This window comes from Scyliorhinus torazame, chromosome 2 (genome assembly GCF_047496885.1).
Source record: "Scyliorhinus torazame isolate Kashiwa2021f chromosome 2, sScyTor2.1, whole genome shotgun sequence".
Taxonomy (NCBI): Eukaryota; Metazoa; Chordata; class Chondrichthyes; order Carcharhiniformes; family Scyliorhinidae; genus Scyliorhinus; species Scyliorhinus torazame.
In genome coordinates, this window is record NC_092708.1 from 395919621 (window position 1) to 395938396 (window position 18776).

General features: G+C 49.8%; 1 protein-coding gene across 1 annotated transcript in view; it reads right to left on the reverse strand.

The window, feature by feature from the left end:
* Nucleotides 1-14125, reverse strand: part of LOC140407936 (protein phosphatase 1 regulatory subunit 36) — a 242139-nt gene extending 228014 nt beyond the window's left edge. Inside the window, exons 1-2 of the mRNA XM_072495125.1 lie at nt 13986-14125; nt 6083-6147 (exon numbers count right to left, since the gene is read on the reverse strand). Of these exons, the coding sequence (XP_072351226.1) occupies nt 6083-6147; nt 13986-14012 (92 nt within the window). The 5' untranslated portion in view covers nt 14013-14125. The remainder of the gene's footprint in view (nt 1-6082; nt 6148-13985) is intronic.
* Nucleotides 14126-18776: the final 4651 nt, after the last annotated feature.

An 18776-nucleotide genomic window follows, 5' to 3' on the forward strand; every position in this document is an offset into this window, starting at 1 on the left:
CCTGACTATAGAGTCCCCAATTACTAATGCTCTGCTCCTCTCCCCCCTTCCCTTCTGAGCAACAGGGACAGACTCCGTGCCAGAGGCCCGTACCCCATGGCTTACCCCTGGTAAGTCGTCCCCCCCACAAGTATCCAAAGCGGTATACTTGTTTCTCAGGGGAACGACCGCAGGGGATCCCTGCACTGACTGTTTTTTCCCAGTCCCTCTTACAGTTACCCACCTATCTCCAATCTTTGGTGTAACTAATTCCCTGAAGCTGCTATCTATGACCCCTTCTGCCTCCCGAATGATCCGAAGTTCTTCCAACTCCAGCTCCAGTTCCCTAACTCGGTCTTGGAGGAGCTGGAGATGGCAGCACTTCCTGCAGGTAAAATCAGCAGGGACACTAACTGCATCCCTCACCTCAAACATCCTGCAGGAGGAACATTGCACTCCCTTCCCTGCCATTCCTCTAACTTTCTACCAAGATCTGGCTAACAACTAAATTAAATTTTTATAAAAAATAATAATAATATAATAAAAATATGGTACTTACCTCAGACCAATGAGTTTTATTATTAGGTTAGAGGAGGAGGGTGGGTGGGAGACACTACACGTGTAGTGTCTCGGGTTTCCTCTCCACCAGAATTTATTGGTGAGGGTCTTCCCAGACGTCCGCGGGTCGACTTCCTGATCCCGCCTAAAAAACTAATTTAAAAAAAAAGAAAAATTCTCAGCTCCTGCTGAAATTGACTAACCAGCCAGCTCCACTCCCGCCGAAATCGACTGGCCTGCCCCTGCAAAGAGAAGTGCTTTTAAAGGTTGACTTACCTCCCAGCAACCTCCTTCCGCAATGCTCCCGCTGAAATTGACTAACCAGCTGCTCTCACGCCGCCGAAATCGACTGGCCTGCCCCTGCAAAGAGAAGTGCTTTTAAAGGTTGACTTACCTCCCAGCAACCTCCTTCCGCAATGCTCCCGCTGAAATTGACTAAGCTGCTCTCACGCCGCCGAAATCGACTGGCCTGCCCCTGCAAAGAGAAGTGCTTTTAAAGGTTGACTTACCTCCCAGCAACCTCCTTCCGCAATGCTCCCGCTGAAATTGACTAACCAGCTGCTCTCACGCCGCCGAAATCGACTGGCCTGCCCCTGCAAAGAGAAGTGCTTTTAAAGGTTGACTTACCTCCCAGCAACCTCCTTCCGCAATGCTCCCGCTGAAATTGACTAACCAGCTGCTCTCACGCCGCCGAAATCGACTGGCCTGCCCCTGCAAAGAGAAGTGCTTTTAAAGGTTGACTTACCTCCCAGCAACCTCCTTCCGCAATGCTCCCGCTGAAATTGACTAACCAGCTGCTCTCACGCCGCCGAAATCGACTGGCCTGCCCCTGCAAAGAGAAGTGCTTTTAAAGGTTGACTTACCTCCCAGCAACCTCCTTCCGCAATGCTCCCGCTGAAATTGACTAACCAGCTGCTCTCACGCCGCCGAAATCGACTGGCCTGCCCCTGCAAAGAGAAGTGCTTTTAAAGGTTGACTTACCTCCCAGCAACCTCCTTCCGCAATGCTCCCGCTGAAATTGACTAACCAGCTGCTCTCACGCCGCCGAAATCGAGTGGCCTGCCCCTGCAAAGAATTACTTAGTGTTGTATTCTTTGGGGGTTGTATTTGAATTGATGGTAGCTAAGATGTTCACTGTATGTTTTAAAAAGGTTAACTTGAGTTTATAGAATAAACATTGTTTTACTTTAAAAAATACTTTTCCATTTCTGCTGTCCCACACCTGTAGAGTGGGCCGTGTGCTCCCCATACCACAATCTAGTAAAAGTTGTGGGTCAGGTAAACTCCATGCTACACTTTGGGGTTCTCTAAACCCTGGCCCATAACTCTGGCAATAGCGCTGAGGCGGTCGAGGATAATGGGGATTGTGTGGTGGGAGTGGGGAGGTGGTCAAGACCCCAGTTTCTTTGTATGCAGATGACCTTCTGTTGTATATGTTGGACCCAGTCAGCAGCTTCGATCGGATCATGGGGATTCTGGGGAAGTCTGGCTGTTTTTCAGGCTACAAGCAGAATATGGGGGAAAGCGAGGTTTTCCCACTTAATGCCCGGGGACAGGAGAGGAGGTTGGCGGAATTGCTGCTTTGGTTGGCGTGGCAGGTTTCTGCTACCTTGGGATACAGGTGGCGGGGAGTTGGGGCCAGCTGCACGAGCTGACTTGGTGCGGCTGGTGGAGGGGATAAAGGCGGACTGTAAGAGGTGGGATGTGCTGCCATTGTCTCTGGTGGGCTGTTGTTGGCGCCCCTTCCATTCTCACTGGTCAGGTACTGCACGGGTCCGGTGGTGGTATCAGCATTGAGGGTGTGGAACCAATGTTGGCAGCATTTCGGACTGGAAAGCGGGTCGCTGTGGATTTGTGACAATCACAGGTTTTCTCCAGGGTTGGAGGCAGGATCCTGGGGGTGGCGGCAGTGGGGATAGAATATTTCAGGGATTTGTTCATGGGAGGGAAGTTTGCAGCCACGGAGGAGCTGGAGGGGACGTGCCAGTGACCTCAGGGGAATGGATTTGGGTATCTGCAGGTCAGGGCCTTGCTTCGGAAGGAGGTGCTGTTGTTTCCGATGCTCCCGGCCCGTTGCTGCAGGATAAGCTGCTGTCCGGGGACGGGATTTGGGGGGGGGGGGGGGGGGGGGGGGGCAGAGTGGCGGACATGTAAGGGGTGCTGGTGGAGAGGGAGAGGGCTCCCATGGAGGCGGTCAGGCCAGGCTGAAGTGGGAAGAGGGGTTCGGGGGAGCATTGTGGGCCGGAATGTGTCCTCATTGGGTGCTGGACTAAGTTTTATCCAGTTTAAGGTGGTACATAGAGCCTACATGACGGTGTCCAGGATGAGTTGGTTTTTTCTGAGGGGGGCGGGTTGAGGATAGGTGTGTGTGGGTATGTGTGGGGGGCGGTGTGTGTGTGGGTGTTGGCGAACCATGTACATATGTTTTGGGGGTGTCTGAGGGAGTTTTGGAAGGGATTTGCGGACGTAGTGTCAAAGACATTTGGGATAGGGGCGATATTCGGGATGTTGGAGGATCCGGGAGTACAGGGGGTGGGGGAGAGAGGCCGACGTCTTGGCCTTTGCCTCCCTGACAGCCCGGAGACGGATTTTGTCATGTTGGCAGGACTCGGAGCCGCCGAGTGCAGGGGTCTGGGTGAGCGATTTGGCAGAGTGCCTGCATTTGGAAAAGATTAAGCTCGGCGGTGGGGGGAGGGAGGGTTCATCTTGAGGTGGAACCTGTTTATCGACCTCTTTGAGGAGGATTGAGTCGTCAGCAGGGGGGGGGGGGGGGGGGGGGGGGGGCGACATTGTTGTTTTATTTTTTGTTTGGATGGGTGGGGTGAAAAAGTGGAAAAGGGAGGCGGGAGTGGTGGGTGTTGGTCATGTGGGGGAGGGGGTGCACGGAGGTTGGGTTGGTACATTTGTATATAAATGGGCAGCACAGTGGTTAGCACTGTTGCTTCACAGCTCCATGGTCCCAGGTTCGATTCCGGCCTCGGGTGACTGTCTGCACGTTCTCCCCGTGTGTGCGTGGGTTTCCTCCGGGTGCTCCGGTTTCCTCCCACAGTCCATAGTTGTGCAGGTTAGGTGGGGTTATGGGGATAGGGTGGGGGAGCGGGTCTAGACAGGGTGCTCTTTCTGAGGGTTGATGGGCCGAATGGCCTCCCTCTGCACTGTAGGAATTCTATGATTGTACATAACATACATCCATACTATTCAAATGTAAATTTATTACATTTAATAAGCTTATGACACTGGGAGCCCCAACCTGGGCTCTGGGACCTCTTGAACAGACTATTCCTGGCAGTCAACATTCTGAAGCACCGGCCCGAAGGGAACCTTTCAAAGCGATGGTACAAAGAGTGAGAGGGATCACCGATGATGATCTGAGCTTTCTTCTCTACTGCGTCGTTAAATAAATTATCGAGCTGTGACTACCAGTGACTTTACCTGCAGTGTTGACAATCCTGACCAGTTTCCGTTTGCATTTCATGCTCAGGTTACCAAACCAGACAGTCATGTTTGTCATTGTCATGTTAAAACCCTGTGTGCCAGGCTTTTCTTCACCTTCTCTCTCTCCAAACCCTTTCCATTTTCTAATTAGAAACACACGCAGACTGGTCTTTATAAAGACACAGCTTGTATTCTGTGTGAAGCTTAGTTTCTGGTCTTTATATATTCACAGATACTTGAAACACTCCACAACCTCGGCCGGTTGACCATTAAGATACAGAGATGCGCACGTGTGTAGATCATGGTAAAAGTAGCTCTTTGGATGTATCTACATTGACCTGCAGAGCACTCAATTGACACCATTTCTAAAGAGTGGCAACATGTTCAAAGTAATTTTCTTCAGTTGACATTTTATCTTTTAAAAATAATTCCACTGAAACCACCTCATCGGCATGCTTAAATCAATGAGCATTAGTTCCCTTGATTCTTATCTTGTTGGCGTACAGGGGAAATAACCAAAGTGCCAGGATACAGGAGCACCTGCCTTTCAAATAGTGTTGCAATGCAAATGTCTGTGCCTTCCTGAAGTATAACACTGGTAAATGGGCTGGCAATGTGAGCACAGGGGCACAGCGTTGCTATCGATATACATGCCCGGTATGGTCTTCGCAAGTGTGAGGAATGCTTCACCGTGTGTGTGGAAAACCTGTTCAAAAACGGTTCCAGCAATTCGCTCAACCATTCATGTCGTGCCAGTCACAGGCAGGATGTAAAGGGTGCCTTGGGCAGCCCGTACATACTCGGACACAGTGAGCCGTGAGTACAAAACAGATATTGGGACCTGTGACCAAAAGCTTGGCTTCAAGAAGTGTCTGAAAGGAGGGGAGTGCGGTGGAGAGGGTTAGGGAGGAAATTCTGGAGCTTGAGGCCCAGGCCGCTGAGTGCACAGTCACCAAGATTGGAGCGATTATAATTGAGGATGCACCAAGAGCAGAATTAGTGAGGTGCAGAGATCTCAGAGGGTTAGATACAAAGAAGATCAGAGCAGCAGGAGGCCTTTTGGCCCTTCGAGCCTGCTCCGCCATTCATCACCATCATGGCTGATCATCCAACTCAATAGCCTAATCCTGCTTTCTCCCCGTAGCCTTTGATCCCATTCTCCCCAAGTGCGATATCCAGTCGCCTCTTGAATATATTCAATGTTTTAGCATCAACTACTTCCTGTGGTAATGAATTCCACAGGCTCACCACTCTTTGGGTGAAGAAATGTCTCCTTATGTCCTGGCTCGGCTACCTTTGGTCCGTCCCCGATGGGCCGAGGTCCCGACCGCGCGGGACACGTGTGGTCTCAGCGCTCAGGAACCCGGCGTGGCCGCTTCGGACGTGTTGCCGGCGTTGGACTGGGGTGAGCACAGTAAGAAGTATTACAACACCAGATTAAAGTCCAACAGGTTTGTTTCGATGTCACTCGTGATATCGAAACAAACCTGTTGGACTTTAACCTGGTGTTGTAAGACTTCTTACTGTCCGAAATGGTTAACCCTGATTCCTCAGGCTGTGACCCCTGGTTCTGGACACACCCATCATCGGGAACATCTTCCCTGCATCTACCCTGTTTAGTCCTGTTAAAATGTTATAAGTCTCTCTGAGATCCCCCCTCATTCGTCTGAACTCCAGCGAGAACAATCCCGACCTAGTCAATCTCTCCTCACACGACAGTCCCGCCATCCCTGGAATCAGTCTGGTAAACCTTCGCTGCTCTCCCTCGAGAGCAAGAACATCCTTCCTCAGAGAAGGAGACCCAAACTGCCCACAATACTCCGAGTGTGGCCTCACCAAGGCCCTGTATAATCGCAGCAACACATCCCAGCTCCTGTACTCAAATTGTGTGTCTCGGTTGTGGGTCTGGAGGAGATTGCAGAGATAGGGAGGGGTCAGAAATGAGAATTTTAACATTGATGCGTTGACAGGGAAATGAAAATTCATTCTGACCCAACCAGACTCTGCACAGGGACACGGGCGGAATCTCCGTCAGTCTTTTCCCAAAACGATTGACTGAACAATCCTGTAACTTGCAAGCCGCATTTTGCTCTGTGATTAAGTCACATACCTGACCAACTCAAGTGTTTTGGTGTCATCTTTCCAAACCCAATGAGCAGGCAGAGCTTCAATCAACTGGAAAACAAAGAGCACAATTAGGAAAATTAATGCATGATATTCCCAGCAGGAGCAAAGGGTCAAGATATCCACAGTGCACCCTCAGCTTGTCAACCCACCAGGATAGACTTGCGGTCCCCAGGGATTGAAGATTAATCTGCTGGAAATCGCTCGGAGCAAAACCCCAGAGAAAAATCATTGGGATTTTCAACAAAATTGTATTCCTTTCATTCGTTTTCAACCCTTTTGTCTTTTAGTTGTAAAATATTGGACATGGCTAAAGTCGGTGTTTGACAGGTAAGGGGCTGGGTTTTCCTTTTCAGCGGCTAAGTGCCAGCTCAAACGGAGAATTCCCAGCCGTTTTACCACCCAGAAATTGGCGCCAAACCCGCACCGATTCCAGGACCGGCGAGGAGTTAGCAGCAGAGCCGGGGGTAACTCCCAGCTCCTGCCCCGAAAATGGCCAGAGAATGGCCGGGTCCCTGGCCGTGCACATGCACGGTGACGAGCTGCAGGAGTCGCGGCGTACAGCATGGCGCTGGCCGTGTACGGACCCGACCCGCCGTCCACCACCCCACAGGCCGCCCCCCACCAGCCCTGGTGGAAACGCCCCCGGCCAGCGGCACGGATCCCGGCTATGTGTGAAGCGGCCACGCCGGGTTCCCGAGCGCTGAGACCACACGTGTCCCACGCGGTCGGGACCTCGGCCCATCGGGGACGGAGCATCACGGGAGGGCCTGCCGATGACGCCCAATGACATTGCAGTGGCGTGCGGCGTGTGACATGATTATGCCACTTCTGAGGGTGCGGACCATGGCTGACCGGCCTCAAACCGGCGGCGGCCCCGGTTTCGGCATTGGAGAGGATTCTTTGCTGATTACGATATCGGCGTCAGGCAACGGAGAATCCCGCCCAAGATGAATCCATTGGGTAACAAAGAGTCAGTTCCATTTCCATTGGCTATGAAAAGGCAGTGTCACTGGAGGATGGACCAAAGGTAGCCGAGCCAGGACAGGCAATTCGAGGTCGGAGGTGAAACCTACGATTGGCATCTCCACGTACAAACATCCAATATCACCTCTATCCAAGTCATTCCTCCCCAGGGTGTGTAATGAGAGAGGGAGGGTCAGCCCGGGGGGATACAATGGGGGCAGGTTTGGTCCCAGGGTGTATAATGGATGATTGACGTCCCCAGGTGTGGGGTGCATTACAAGTCAGTGTATAACAGACGGCCTCAGGGTGTATGACAGGGACGGGTAGATACACCCACTGTGCTGGTAGGGAGGGAGTTCCAGGATGTTGACCCAGTCACAGTGAAGGAACGGCCGATATATTTCCAAGTCAGGGTGGTGAGTGACTTGGAGGGGAACCTCCAGGTGGTGGGGTTCCCGGGTATTTGCTGCCCTTGCAGTGGCAGGTTGGGGAGGTACTGTCGAAGGAGCCTTGGGGAGTTCCTGCAGGACATCTTGTGGATGGTACACATGGTTGCTACAGTGTATTGGTGCTGGAGGGAGTGAATGTTTGTGGAAGGGGAAGCAATCAAGTGGGGCTGCTTTGTCCTGGATGGTTTTGAACCTCTTGAGAGTTGTCGGAGCTGCACTCACCCAGGCAAGTGGGGAGTATTCCATCACACTCCTGTCGATGGTGGACAGACTTTGAGGGGGGTGGTCAGGAGGTGAGTTACTCTCCACAGATTTCCAGCCTCTGGCCTGCTCTTGTAGCCACAGTATTCAAATGGTTCGTCCAATTCAGTTTCTGGTCAAGGGTAACTCCAACGTTGATGTTTGGGGATTCAGTGATGGTAATGCTGAATGTTGAAGGGGAGATGATTGGATTATCTTTTGTTGGTGATGGTCATGGCCAGGGGCTTCTGTGGCACAAATATTACTTGCCACTTTTCACCCCAAGCCTGAATGTTGCCCAGGTTTTGCCATGTGCAGCATCCGAGAGGAGCTGCAAATGTGCAGTTGTCAGCAAACATCCCCACTTCTGACCTTGTCGAGAGAAGGTCACTTAAGCAGCTGAAGACGGTTTGGCCTCGGAGATTACCCTTAAGAACCCCTGCAGTGATGTCCTGAGATTCAGGTAATTGGCCTCTTATAACCACAACCATCTATCTTTCTTCGTGCCAGGTATGTGGACTCCAGCCTGTGGACAGGTTTTCCCCGATTCCCATTCACTTCAATTTTCCCAGGGCTACATTCAGTCAAATGCGGCCTTGATGTCGAGGGCAGTCACTCTCACCTCGCCTCCGGAGTTCAGCTCTTTTGTCCATGTTTGAACCAAGGCTGTAATGAGGTCAGGAGCTGAGTGACCTTGGCGGAACCCAAACTGAGTGTCCGTGAGCAGGTTATTGCTGAGTAAGTGCCGCTTGAAAGCACTGTTGATGCCAGCTTCAGACATTGCAATGTGACACAGATGCTATAACTTATTATGAGTATTACGGGCCAGAGTTTAGAGAACCCCAAAGTGTATCATGGAGTTCACCTGACCCACAACTTTTAATAGATTTTGGTTATGGGGAGCACAAGAGCCCACTCTACAGGTGTGATGCAACAGAGATCTAAAGTACTTTTAAAACAAAACAATGTTTATTCTATGAATCCAGTTAACATTTTATAAACGCACAGTAAACATTTTAGCAACTATAAACTCAAATACTCCTCCCAAAGAATACAGTACTCTACAAGTAACCCTTAATCTTTCCTAGCAACATCCATAAGACAAATACCCTCTTTAACAAAGACATCAGGTTTAAATTCTCTACTGAGAGCAGTTATCACTTTTAAATTAGCAAGTGATCTGAAGACATTCTTTTCATACAGAGAGATATGAAAATTACACCTTGTTTGGCTGGATGCAGCTCCAACTCTGAAAACTAAACGAAACACACACTGTAGCTGCCAGCTCAAAAACAAAAGAAAATGACAGACAACCCAGCTCCACCCACACTCTGACATCACCGCAGCTATTGAGAGGATGCAGTCGGGGTTTGTGAGAGGGAGGCAGCTCTTTTCGAACATTAGGAGAGTATTAAACGTGGTTATGGTAAAGGTGGAGGGAAAGGCATTGAACGCCAAGAAAGCGTTTGACCGGGTAGAATGGGGGTACTTAATGGCAGTTCTAGAGCGGTTTGGGATTGGATCATGATTTGTGGACTGGGTAAAGTTACTGTATAAGGAGCCGAGGGCGAGTGTCCGCACAAACAACATCAGCTCAGAATACCTTTCTCTCCGCCGTGGGACTAGACAGGGATGTCCTATGACCTCCCTGCTGTTTGCACATGCGATTGAGCCGTTGGCCATTGCGTTAAGATGTTTGGGGGTATGGAGAGTAATAGTGCGGGGGGGGGGGGGGGAGAGGGGGGCTGTGATAGAGCAAAGGGTGTCCTTATAGGCTGATGACTTGTTATTATACCTGTCGGAACCGAGTGTGTCAATAGGGGGAATATTGGAGATGCTTTGGGTGTTTGGGTCTTTCTCAGGGTACAAGTTAAATCTAGACAAGAGAGAATATTTTGTGGTGTCTCGGCCAGAGGTGGGGGCAGGGGTGAGGGGGCTGCCAGTCTGTAGGGCAGAGACTCACTTTAGATACCTGGGGGTGCAGGTTGCTCGGGATTGGGGGGGGCTCCATAGATACAACATTTCTAGTTTGGTGGGGAGAGTGAAAGCCAATCTGGCAAGGTGGGATGGTCTCCCTCTGTCACTGGCGGGTCGGGTACAGGCGGTTAAAATGAACGTGTTGCCGCGATTTCTGTTTATTTTTCAATGCCTGCCGATTTTCCTGCCGATGGCATTTTTTGGAGAGATTGAAGGAATGATTACTTCGTTCATATGGGGAGGGAAGGTGGCCAGAGTTAGAAAGGTGCTGCTACAGAGGGGAAGGCAGGCAGGGGGGTTGGGTCTTCCGAACCTGATGTATTCTTACTGAGCGGCGAATGTGGAGAAGGTGCGGAGCTGGGTCAGAGGGGTGACTCCCAATGGGTCAGAATGGAGGAGAGTTTGTGCAGGGGGTCGGGATTGAAGTGCTAGCAACAGCGCCGCTCCCAACGGCCCCGGGGAGATACTCAGGGAGTCCGGTAGTAATAGCTTCGCTGAGAATTTGGAGGCAGTTTCGCCAACACTTTGGGTTGGGGGCAGGGTCAAAGGAAATGCCGATTCGGGGGAACCACAGATTTGAGCCAGGGAGGTGGGAAATTTTCGGAGATGGGAGGAGAAAGGAATTAGGACACTAAAAGATTTGTTTCTTGGGGGTCGGTTTGCAAGATTGAAGGAGCTGGGAGCGAAGTATGGACTGCGTGGGTTTCCTCCGGTTTCCTCCCACAGTCTAAAGATGTGCAGGTTAGGTGGATTGGACACGCTAAATTGCCCCTTAGTGTCCAAAAGGTTAGGTGGGGTTACGGGAACAGGATGGAAGCCCAGGCTTAAGTAGGGTGCTCTGTCAATGGGTCCTTGCAGACTCGATGGGCCGAATGGCCTCCTTCTGCACTGTAAATTCTGTGATTCGCAAGCACAATTGGGGATGGGAAATTAATAAACTATTCCAAGTGACATCTCACCATAGCCTTGTGCAAGGAGAAAATAGGATGCCTTGTTTTATAATCAATTGCCTGCTGAATGCATCCCAACATCCCATTTGCTATAGGCGTAATTTCACAGCATCAGAAACAACGTCTAGAGACGGATGCACTGGAACACCCACAGTCTCTGTTGTTCACCTGTTTTAATGGTAGATTGTTTGTATCTACAGTACTGTGGTTTATCATCAAAAGGCACCTTCTGTTTTTATTTGACCCCTGATCGCCATCACTGAAAGGTGATGATCTGGGCATTGTCACACTGTTGTTTATGAGGATTTGCTGTGTGTGTACTGCCTGTGACATTTCTTACAACACAAACAGAACATAGAGCTTACAGTTACTGGTTTATTGCATGGAAGTGCCGAATAAGGGTAGGGAATCTAATGTATGGGTAGTTAGGGTTTAGGGCTGGGGGGAGTGGGATATGTTATTGTGGGGGTTTTGCGCATGCTGGACCTCTGTTGTTTAAAATGTTAAAATGTTAAAATTATAAGTGCCTCAATAAAATATTTTCTAAAAAAAGTTACTGGTTTGTTAAGTGGTTATGGAACCATGGAGGTTTTACAGTGCAGAAGGAGGCCATTCGGCCCATCGGGTCTGCATCAACCCTCTGAAAGTGCACCCAACCTAGGCTTACTCCCCCACTCTATCCCCATAACCCCACCTAACCTGCACATCTTTGGACACTGAGGGAGAATTTAGCATGGCCAATCCAGCTGCACACCCAGTGGACTGTGGGAGGAAACCGGAGGAATGCCATGAGGACACAGGGAAAATGTACAAACTCCACACAGCCACCCACAGCCAGAATTGAACCCGGCCGGGTCTCTAGCGCTGTGAGGCAGCAGTGCCCACCAATGTGTCACCGTGACTCCCCACCGTTATATCGGGGTTAATGGTTTGAATTACCGTTTAGGGTTCAGTTTTAAGGTTAAGGTAAAATGTTAGTGTAAGGGAATAGGATTAAGGTTTGTGATTGGGTTCAAGTTTTAGGGTTAGGGTTGGGGTTGGATTTGAAGTTTTAGAGTTAGGGTTAGGGACAGGGACAGGGTTAGGGTTAGGGTTCGGGATTAGGGTTAGGGTTAGTGTTAGGGATTGGATTTGAAGTTTTAGGGTTAGGGTCAGGGTTAGGGTTAGTATTAGGGTTAGGGTTAGTGTTAGGGATTGGATTTGAAGTTTTAGGGTTAGGGTCTGGGTCAGGGTCAGGGTTAGGGTTAGGGATTGGATTTGAAGTTATAGGGTTAGGGTTAGGGTCAGGGTTACATGGAGTGAGTGGTTAGGGTTACGGTTAGGGTTACATGGAGCGAGTGGAGCTAATGGTTAGGATTTAAACCAATTTAGGATCAGGGTCAGGGTTAGGGTTAGGGATTGGATTTGAAGTTATAGGGTTAGGGTTAGGGTTACATGGAGCGAGTGGAGCTAATGGTTAGGGTTACATGGAGCGAGTGGAGCTAATGGTTAGGGTTAGGGTTACATGGAGCGAGTGGAGTTAATGGTTAGGGTTAGGGTTAGGGTTACATGGAGCGAGTGGAGCTAATGGTTAGGGTTAGTGTTACATGGAGCGAGTGTTAGGGTTAGGGTTGGGGTTAAATGGAGCGAGTGGAGCTAATGGTTAGGGTTAGGGTTCGGGTTACATGCAGTGAGTGGAGCTAATGGTTAGGGTTAGGGTTACATGGAGCGAGTGGAGCTAATGGTTAGGGTTAGGGTTAGGGTTACATGGAGCGCGTGTTAGGGTTAGGGTTAGGGTAAAATGGAGCGAGTGGAGCTAATGGTTAGGGTTAGGGTTAAATGGAGCGAGTGGTGCTAATGGTTAGGGTTAGGGTTCCATGGTTAGGGTTAGGATTCCGGGTTACGGACAGATGGGTGATTTCCCTTTTTTTCTGCACCCAATAAGGGATACAGCGCCGAAGCGTCTGCCACTTTACTGGTGCACGTTCAACATTCTTTTCCGCATAGGATTTTACGTCATCTTGCTTCACGGAACTGAGCACGTATTTAGAAATTTGAGATAATTGCAAGATGGAAAATAGTACGTGAGAAGCAAAGATTAGATTGTAGTTATATAAGAAGTTTGGAAGAAAAGTTTATTTAAAAATTGTAAATGTGTTATGTAAGGGTTATGGATTAAGGTTTTGACTAATATCGCAAATGAAGGAACATATGTAGGTCATTGAATTAAAATATCTATTAAGTTATATCGTTTTTTGAACAGATTCAATGTCCGAACGTGTAACTAAGAAGGCTTATTAGATCTAGAGTCAGGGTTCTAAAGAGATATAGGGGGACATTATAAAAGGGAGGATAATACGAGGGAAGATTATGGATAGGGTGGAGATATGAAGAATTGTAGGATAGATATAAGAACCAGAGAAAAAGACACGTGTATTATGACACTACTTGGACCAAGTTAATGTTGTACGTGGCACTCGTCAAGGTTAGGATTCCAGGTTACAGACAGATGGGAGGTTTCCCTTTTTTCTGCACCCAATAAGGGATACAGCGCCGAAGCGTCTGCCACTTTACTGGCGCACGTTCAACATTCTTTTCCGCATAGGATTTAACATCATCTTGTTTCACGGAACTGAGCACGTATTTAGAAATTTAAGATAAATAACAGTTGGAAAATAGTAAGTGAGAAGCAAAGATTAGATTATAGTTGTATAAGAAGAAGGTTGGAAGAATAATGTATTTAAAAATTGTAAATGTTGTTGTGTTGGGGTTATGGATTAAGGTTTTGTCTAATATCTTAAGTGAAGAAACGTAAGTAGGTCATCCATCCAATTAAAATCTATTAAGTTATATGATTTTTTTAACAGATTCAATGTCCGAACGTGTAGTAAAGAAGGGTTAGGGTTAAGGTTAGGGTTAGGGTTAGGTTTAGATGTTAGTGTTAGGGTTAGGGTTACATGGAGCGAGTGGAGCTAATGGTTAGGGTTAGGGTTAAATGGGGCGAGTGGAGCTAATGGTTAGGGTTAGGGTTACATGGAGCGAGTGGAGCTAATGGTTAGGGTTAGGGTTAGGGTTATATGGGGCGAGTGGAGCTAATGGTTAGGGTTAGGGTTAGGATTCCGGGTTAGGGTTTAAACCCCGCTCTTTTTCATTCAGTTGCCGGGTCAGTAAAGCCCAGGAGTGACCCTGTCAGAGCGGAAATCCCGGAGTCTCCCCACCGAGAGCTCGGAGTCTCCCTTCCCCTCCCCTCCCTCCAGCTCCGCCTCCCCTCCCTCCAGCTCCGCCTCCCCTTCCCTTCCTTCCCCTCCGCCTCCCTCTCAGTTCCCACCTGCTCCAGGCTCAGGTATCCGTCCATTTTCTCACAGCCGCCTGTCCCCACTTCCTGTTTACTCCGTAACCCGGCAACGGAGCAGAGTAACAACTGGAGCAGCAATGTAACCACCGCGGGCGGGGGAGTGGGAGGGAGGGGATGGGGAGAGAGGGAGGGAGGGGGGATAGGGGAGAAAGGGAGGGGATAGGGGAGAGAGAGTTTCGACCAACATGGATCAACCCCCCCCCCCCCTCATGGAATGAGTAAACCCCCAAACCCCACCCCAACCAGGAGTAATGAACTGTATGAGAGTACTGACTGGAGATTGACAGCAATAACCCCTAAGGGGAGAGTGACCCTCCCAGGATTGAGTGATAACCCAGGAGGGAAGAGGGTAGAGTAAATTCCCCCCCCCCCCCCTTCCCCAGGAAAAGGGTGTCCCTCGGGTGGGGAGTAATGAGAGGAACCTCCCCTCTTCCCGCCAGTAATCATTCAGGGTGAGAGTAACCTCTGGGGATTGCCCCAGTACAGAAATAGGAGCAAAAGGCCGATGAATGGAGAAATGGTTCAGGAGGGAGGGCTTTAGATTCGTGGGATGGGCTCAGGGATGGGATTGGAATATTTTGTTTATTAAACGGTCAAGAGTAACAAAGATTTGAACATTAACTACATAGCATTACATATATCACATATATTACATATATCAGTGGTTAGCACAATTGCTTCACAGCTCCAGGGTCCCAGGTTCAATTCCTGGCTTGGGTCACTGTCTGTGCGGAGTCTGCACGTTCTCCCCGTGTCTGCGTGTGTTTCGTCCGGGTGCTCCGGTTTCCTCCCACAGTCCAAAGATGTGCAGGTTAGGTGGATTGGCCATGATAAATTGCCTTTAGTGTCCAAAATTGTCCTTAGTGTTGGGTTGGGTGGGGTTACGGGGTTAGGGCGGAGTTGTGGGCTTGGATAGGGTGCTCTTTCCAAGAGCTGGTGCAGACTCGATGGGCCAAATGGCCTCCTTCTGCACTGTAACGTCTATGATACTATGATCACACTAACCATTAAACAACAAGGAAACGTCATCGTTCCATATTGGTACCAGCTACATCAGCTCATTTTCACACAAAAAAACAAAGGCAGGGTATCATGCCTCGCAGGTTCCTCAACAGAAACGGAGGATAAGCCTGAGAATGTGTCATGTCCAGAACCTTGTCGTAGCAATGATCGGTCCATCAATGTGTGACTTGTTTGTTCCACGTATTAGCACCATTCTCCATCCAGGAGCCACAGCTGTGCAGGTCCCTCCCTCACGTCCCAATCTGACCGGAACCAAATCCCGGTATCCACATATTCCACTGACACTCAAGGTGCCGTCGACTTGACTCCCAGAGTGTCGGCACCAGGTTCTGCAGCGGCTTCTTGCTTCAAACCGGATTGCCTCTGAGTCCGGTGTTCCAGGTAAGCTTCCAGGCGGCAGAGAAAGAAGGAAACAGCAGCAGCAGTAGCCTCCAGGCATCTGCAGCAACAAGCAGGAGCAAGCAGCAAACACAACCTGCAGCTGGGGCCAGGCTGGCTGCACCTAACGGGGCCATCATTGAGTTCCTCGTCGGGCATTTTGCTAATGCTACTCGGGAGGGTTTGAACTGCTAACTCAGCAGGATGTGGGAGGAACATCATGGTGCACAGAATACTGGGAGAGATAGCAGATTAAGGACAGTAACTTAATAAGCGGGATCTGAGTAAAGGAGAAATTTACAGAATCTAATCAGGATTTCGCTGCATGTATGTGAATGCAGAGTGTGGCAAATAAGATTGGGAATTAGAGGCATGTGGAAATCTTGCGTTTATAGCAGGGACCTGCCTCAAAGGGCAGGAACGGGTGTTATCTGCCATCTGACAGGGGATATCCTCCCCAAAAAGCCTGTGGCCTCTGGACCTCCACTCCTCTCCCTGCCTATCCCCTGAAAACCTCCCAGGCCTTCCCTACCCTCTCCACCCTGGGCCCCTTTATATTTACCTGGGTCTCCGGTTCCCGGGACTTAGTCTTAGACAGCACTTTTTAGTTCCCTCTTCCAGCCACTACAACGCTGTTGAAAAATGAAATGAAATGAAAATCGCTTATTGTCACAAGTAGGCTTCAATGAAGTTACTGTGAAAAGCCCCTAGTCGCCACATTCCGGCGCCTGTTCGGGGAGGCTGTTACGGGAATTGGACCGTGCTGCTGGCCTGCCTTGGTCTGATTTCAAAGCCAGCGATTTAGCCCTGCGCTAAACAGCCCTTGGAGAGACTGGAGGCTGGCCAATCCAAGGAGGGATTTCCTCCTGAGTGAGGGGGTTGGGGGTGGAGAGAAGGTCCCGCCTCATGCCAATCAAAAGTTATTAGAACATAAGATGGCAGTGGGGCTGTTGGAGTGGATGACAATGTGTTCCCCACCAACTCTTGTGTTCCCCTGCCATCCCAAAATCTCAGGCCAAGGTGTTCAGGACAAATAGGAACGGAAGAAAAGGATGAGGAGTGTCAGGGATAAAGGAGGACATTGCAGTGCTGAAGAAAGAGGATGTCCCAGAGGGATGATGGAGGGAATTTATTTGGCTGGAGCTAAGGAACAAAAATGGTGCAATTGCACTTCTCAATATAGTCTATAGGTTAACAAATAATGAGACGGATGTTGAGGAGCAAAGAAATTAAAGACTGGGAGACTTCTGGTGGCAACATGTCGCTGGAAGTTGCACGTTGAGTGGCTCCCATCAGAGTTCCTGTTTTTTTGGTCCTTTACACCCAGTTTTGGGGAGAACATTTCTAGGAGCTGTCTTCAATAAAATGATTGGAATTATAGGATTCCACAGCTATCAGATGGAGAGGGTCTTGCGATGGGACCAGCTGAATCGGGAGGTGAGGGAGGGGAGGCAGTGGTATTTGTATATACCAGGATGTCATGGGGGAGCTGGCAAGAAGGCGGGCGGTCTTTAACAGGGCGAAGGCAGCGTTTTAGAAGAGTGGTGTGAGGTTCGGGTGGAGTACCCGGTGAAGCTGAGAGTTACGTATAACTCCAAGGACCATTTCATTAAGATGACAGAGGAGGCGGAGGCGTTCGTGAGGGCTGGAGGACTGGGTCTGAAATGAGTTTGGACTTTGATTATGTTGCGGTTGGGGGGATGGTTTGGGGAGGGTGGGTGATTTATTATGTTGTGGTTGGGGGGGATGGTTTGGGGAGGGTGGGTGATTTATTATGTTGTGGTTGGAGGGATGGTTTGGGGAGGGTGGGTGATTTATTATGTTGTGGTTGGGGGGGATGGTTTGTGGAGGGTGGGTGATTTATTATGTTGCGGTTGGGGGGCTGGTTTGGGGAGGGTGGGTGATTTATTATGTTGTGGTTGGGGGGGATGGTTTGGGGAGGGTGGGTGATTTATTACGTTGTGGTTGGGGGGATGGTTTGGGGAGGGTGGGTGATTTATTATGTTGCGGTTGGGGGGATGGTTTGGGGAGGGTGGGTGATTTATTATGTTGTGGTTGGGGGGATGGTTTGGGGAGGGTGGGTGATTTATTATGTTGTGATTGGGGGGATGGTTTGGGGAGGGTGGGTGATTTATTATGTTGCGGTTGGGGGGGATGGTTTGGGGAGGGTGGGTGATTCATTATGTTGTGGTTGGGGGGATGGTTTGGGGAGGGAAGGTGATTTATTATGTTGCGGTTGGGGGGATGGTTTGGGGAGGGTGGGTGATTTATTATGTTGAGGTTGGGGGGATGGTTTGGGGAGGGTGGGTGATTTATTATGTTGCGGTTGGGGGGATGGTTTGGGGAGGGTGGGTGATTTATTATGTTGCGGTTGGGGGGATAGTTTGGGGAGGGTGGGTGATTTATTATGTTGCGGTTGGGGGGATGGTTTGGGGAAGGTGGGTGATTTATTATGTTGTGGTTGGGGGGGATGGTTTGGGGAGGGTGGGTGATTTATTATGTTGTGGTTGGGGGATGGTTTGGGGAGGGTGGGTGATTTATTATGTTGTAGTTGGGGGGATGGTTGGGGAGGGTGGGTGATTTATTATGTTGTAGTTGGGGGATGGTTTGGGGAGGGTGGGTGATTTATTATGTTGTGGTTGGGGAGATGGTTTGGGGAGGGTGTGTGATTTATTATGTTGTGGTTGGGGGGATGGTTTGGGGAGGGTGGGTGATTTATTATGTTGTGGTTGGGGGGATGGTTTGGGGAGGGTGGGTGATTTATTATTTTGTGGTTGGGGGGATGGTTTGGGGAGGGTGGGTGATTTATTATGTTGTGGTTGGGGGGGATGGTTTGGGGAGGGTGGGTGATTTATTATGTTCCGGTTGGGGGGATGGTTTGGGGAGGGTGGGTGATTTATTATGTTGCGGTTGGGGGGGATGGTTTGGAGAGGGTGGGTGATTTATTATGTTGTGGTTGGGGGGATGGTTTGGGGAGGGTGGGTGATTTATTATGTTGTGGTTGGGGGGATGGTTTGGGGAGGGTGGGTGATTTATTGTGTTGAGGTTGGGGGGATGGTTTGGGGAGGGTGGGTGATTTATTATGTTGTGGTTGGGAAGATGGTTTGGGGAGGGTGGGTGATTTATTATGTTGTGGTTGGGGGGATGGTTTGGGGAGGGTGGGTGATTTATTATGTTGCGGTTGGAGGGATGGTTTGGGGAGGGTGGGTGATTTATTATGTTGTGGTTGGGGGGATGGTTTGGAGAGGGTGGGTGATTTATTATGTTGTGGTTGGGGGGGATGGTTTGGGGAGGGTGGGTGATTTATTATGTTGTGGTTGGGGGGATGGTTTGGGCAGGGTGGGTGATTTATTATGTTGTGGT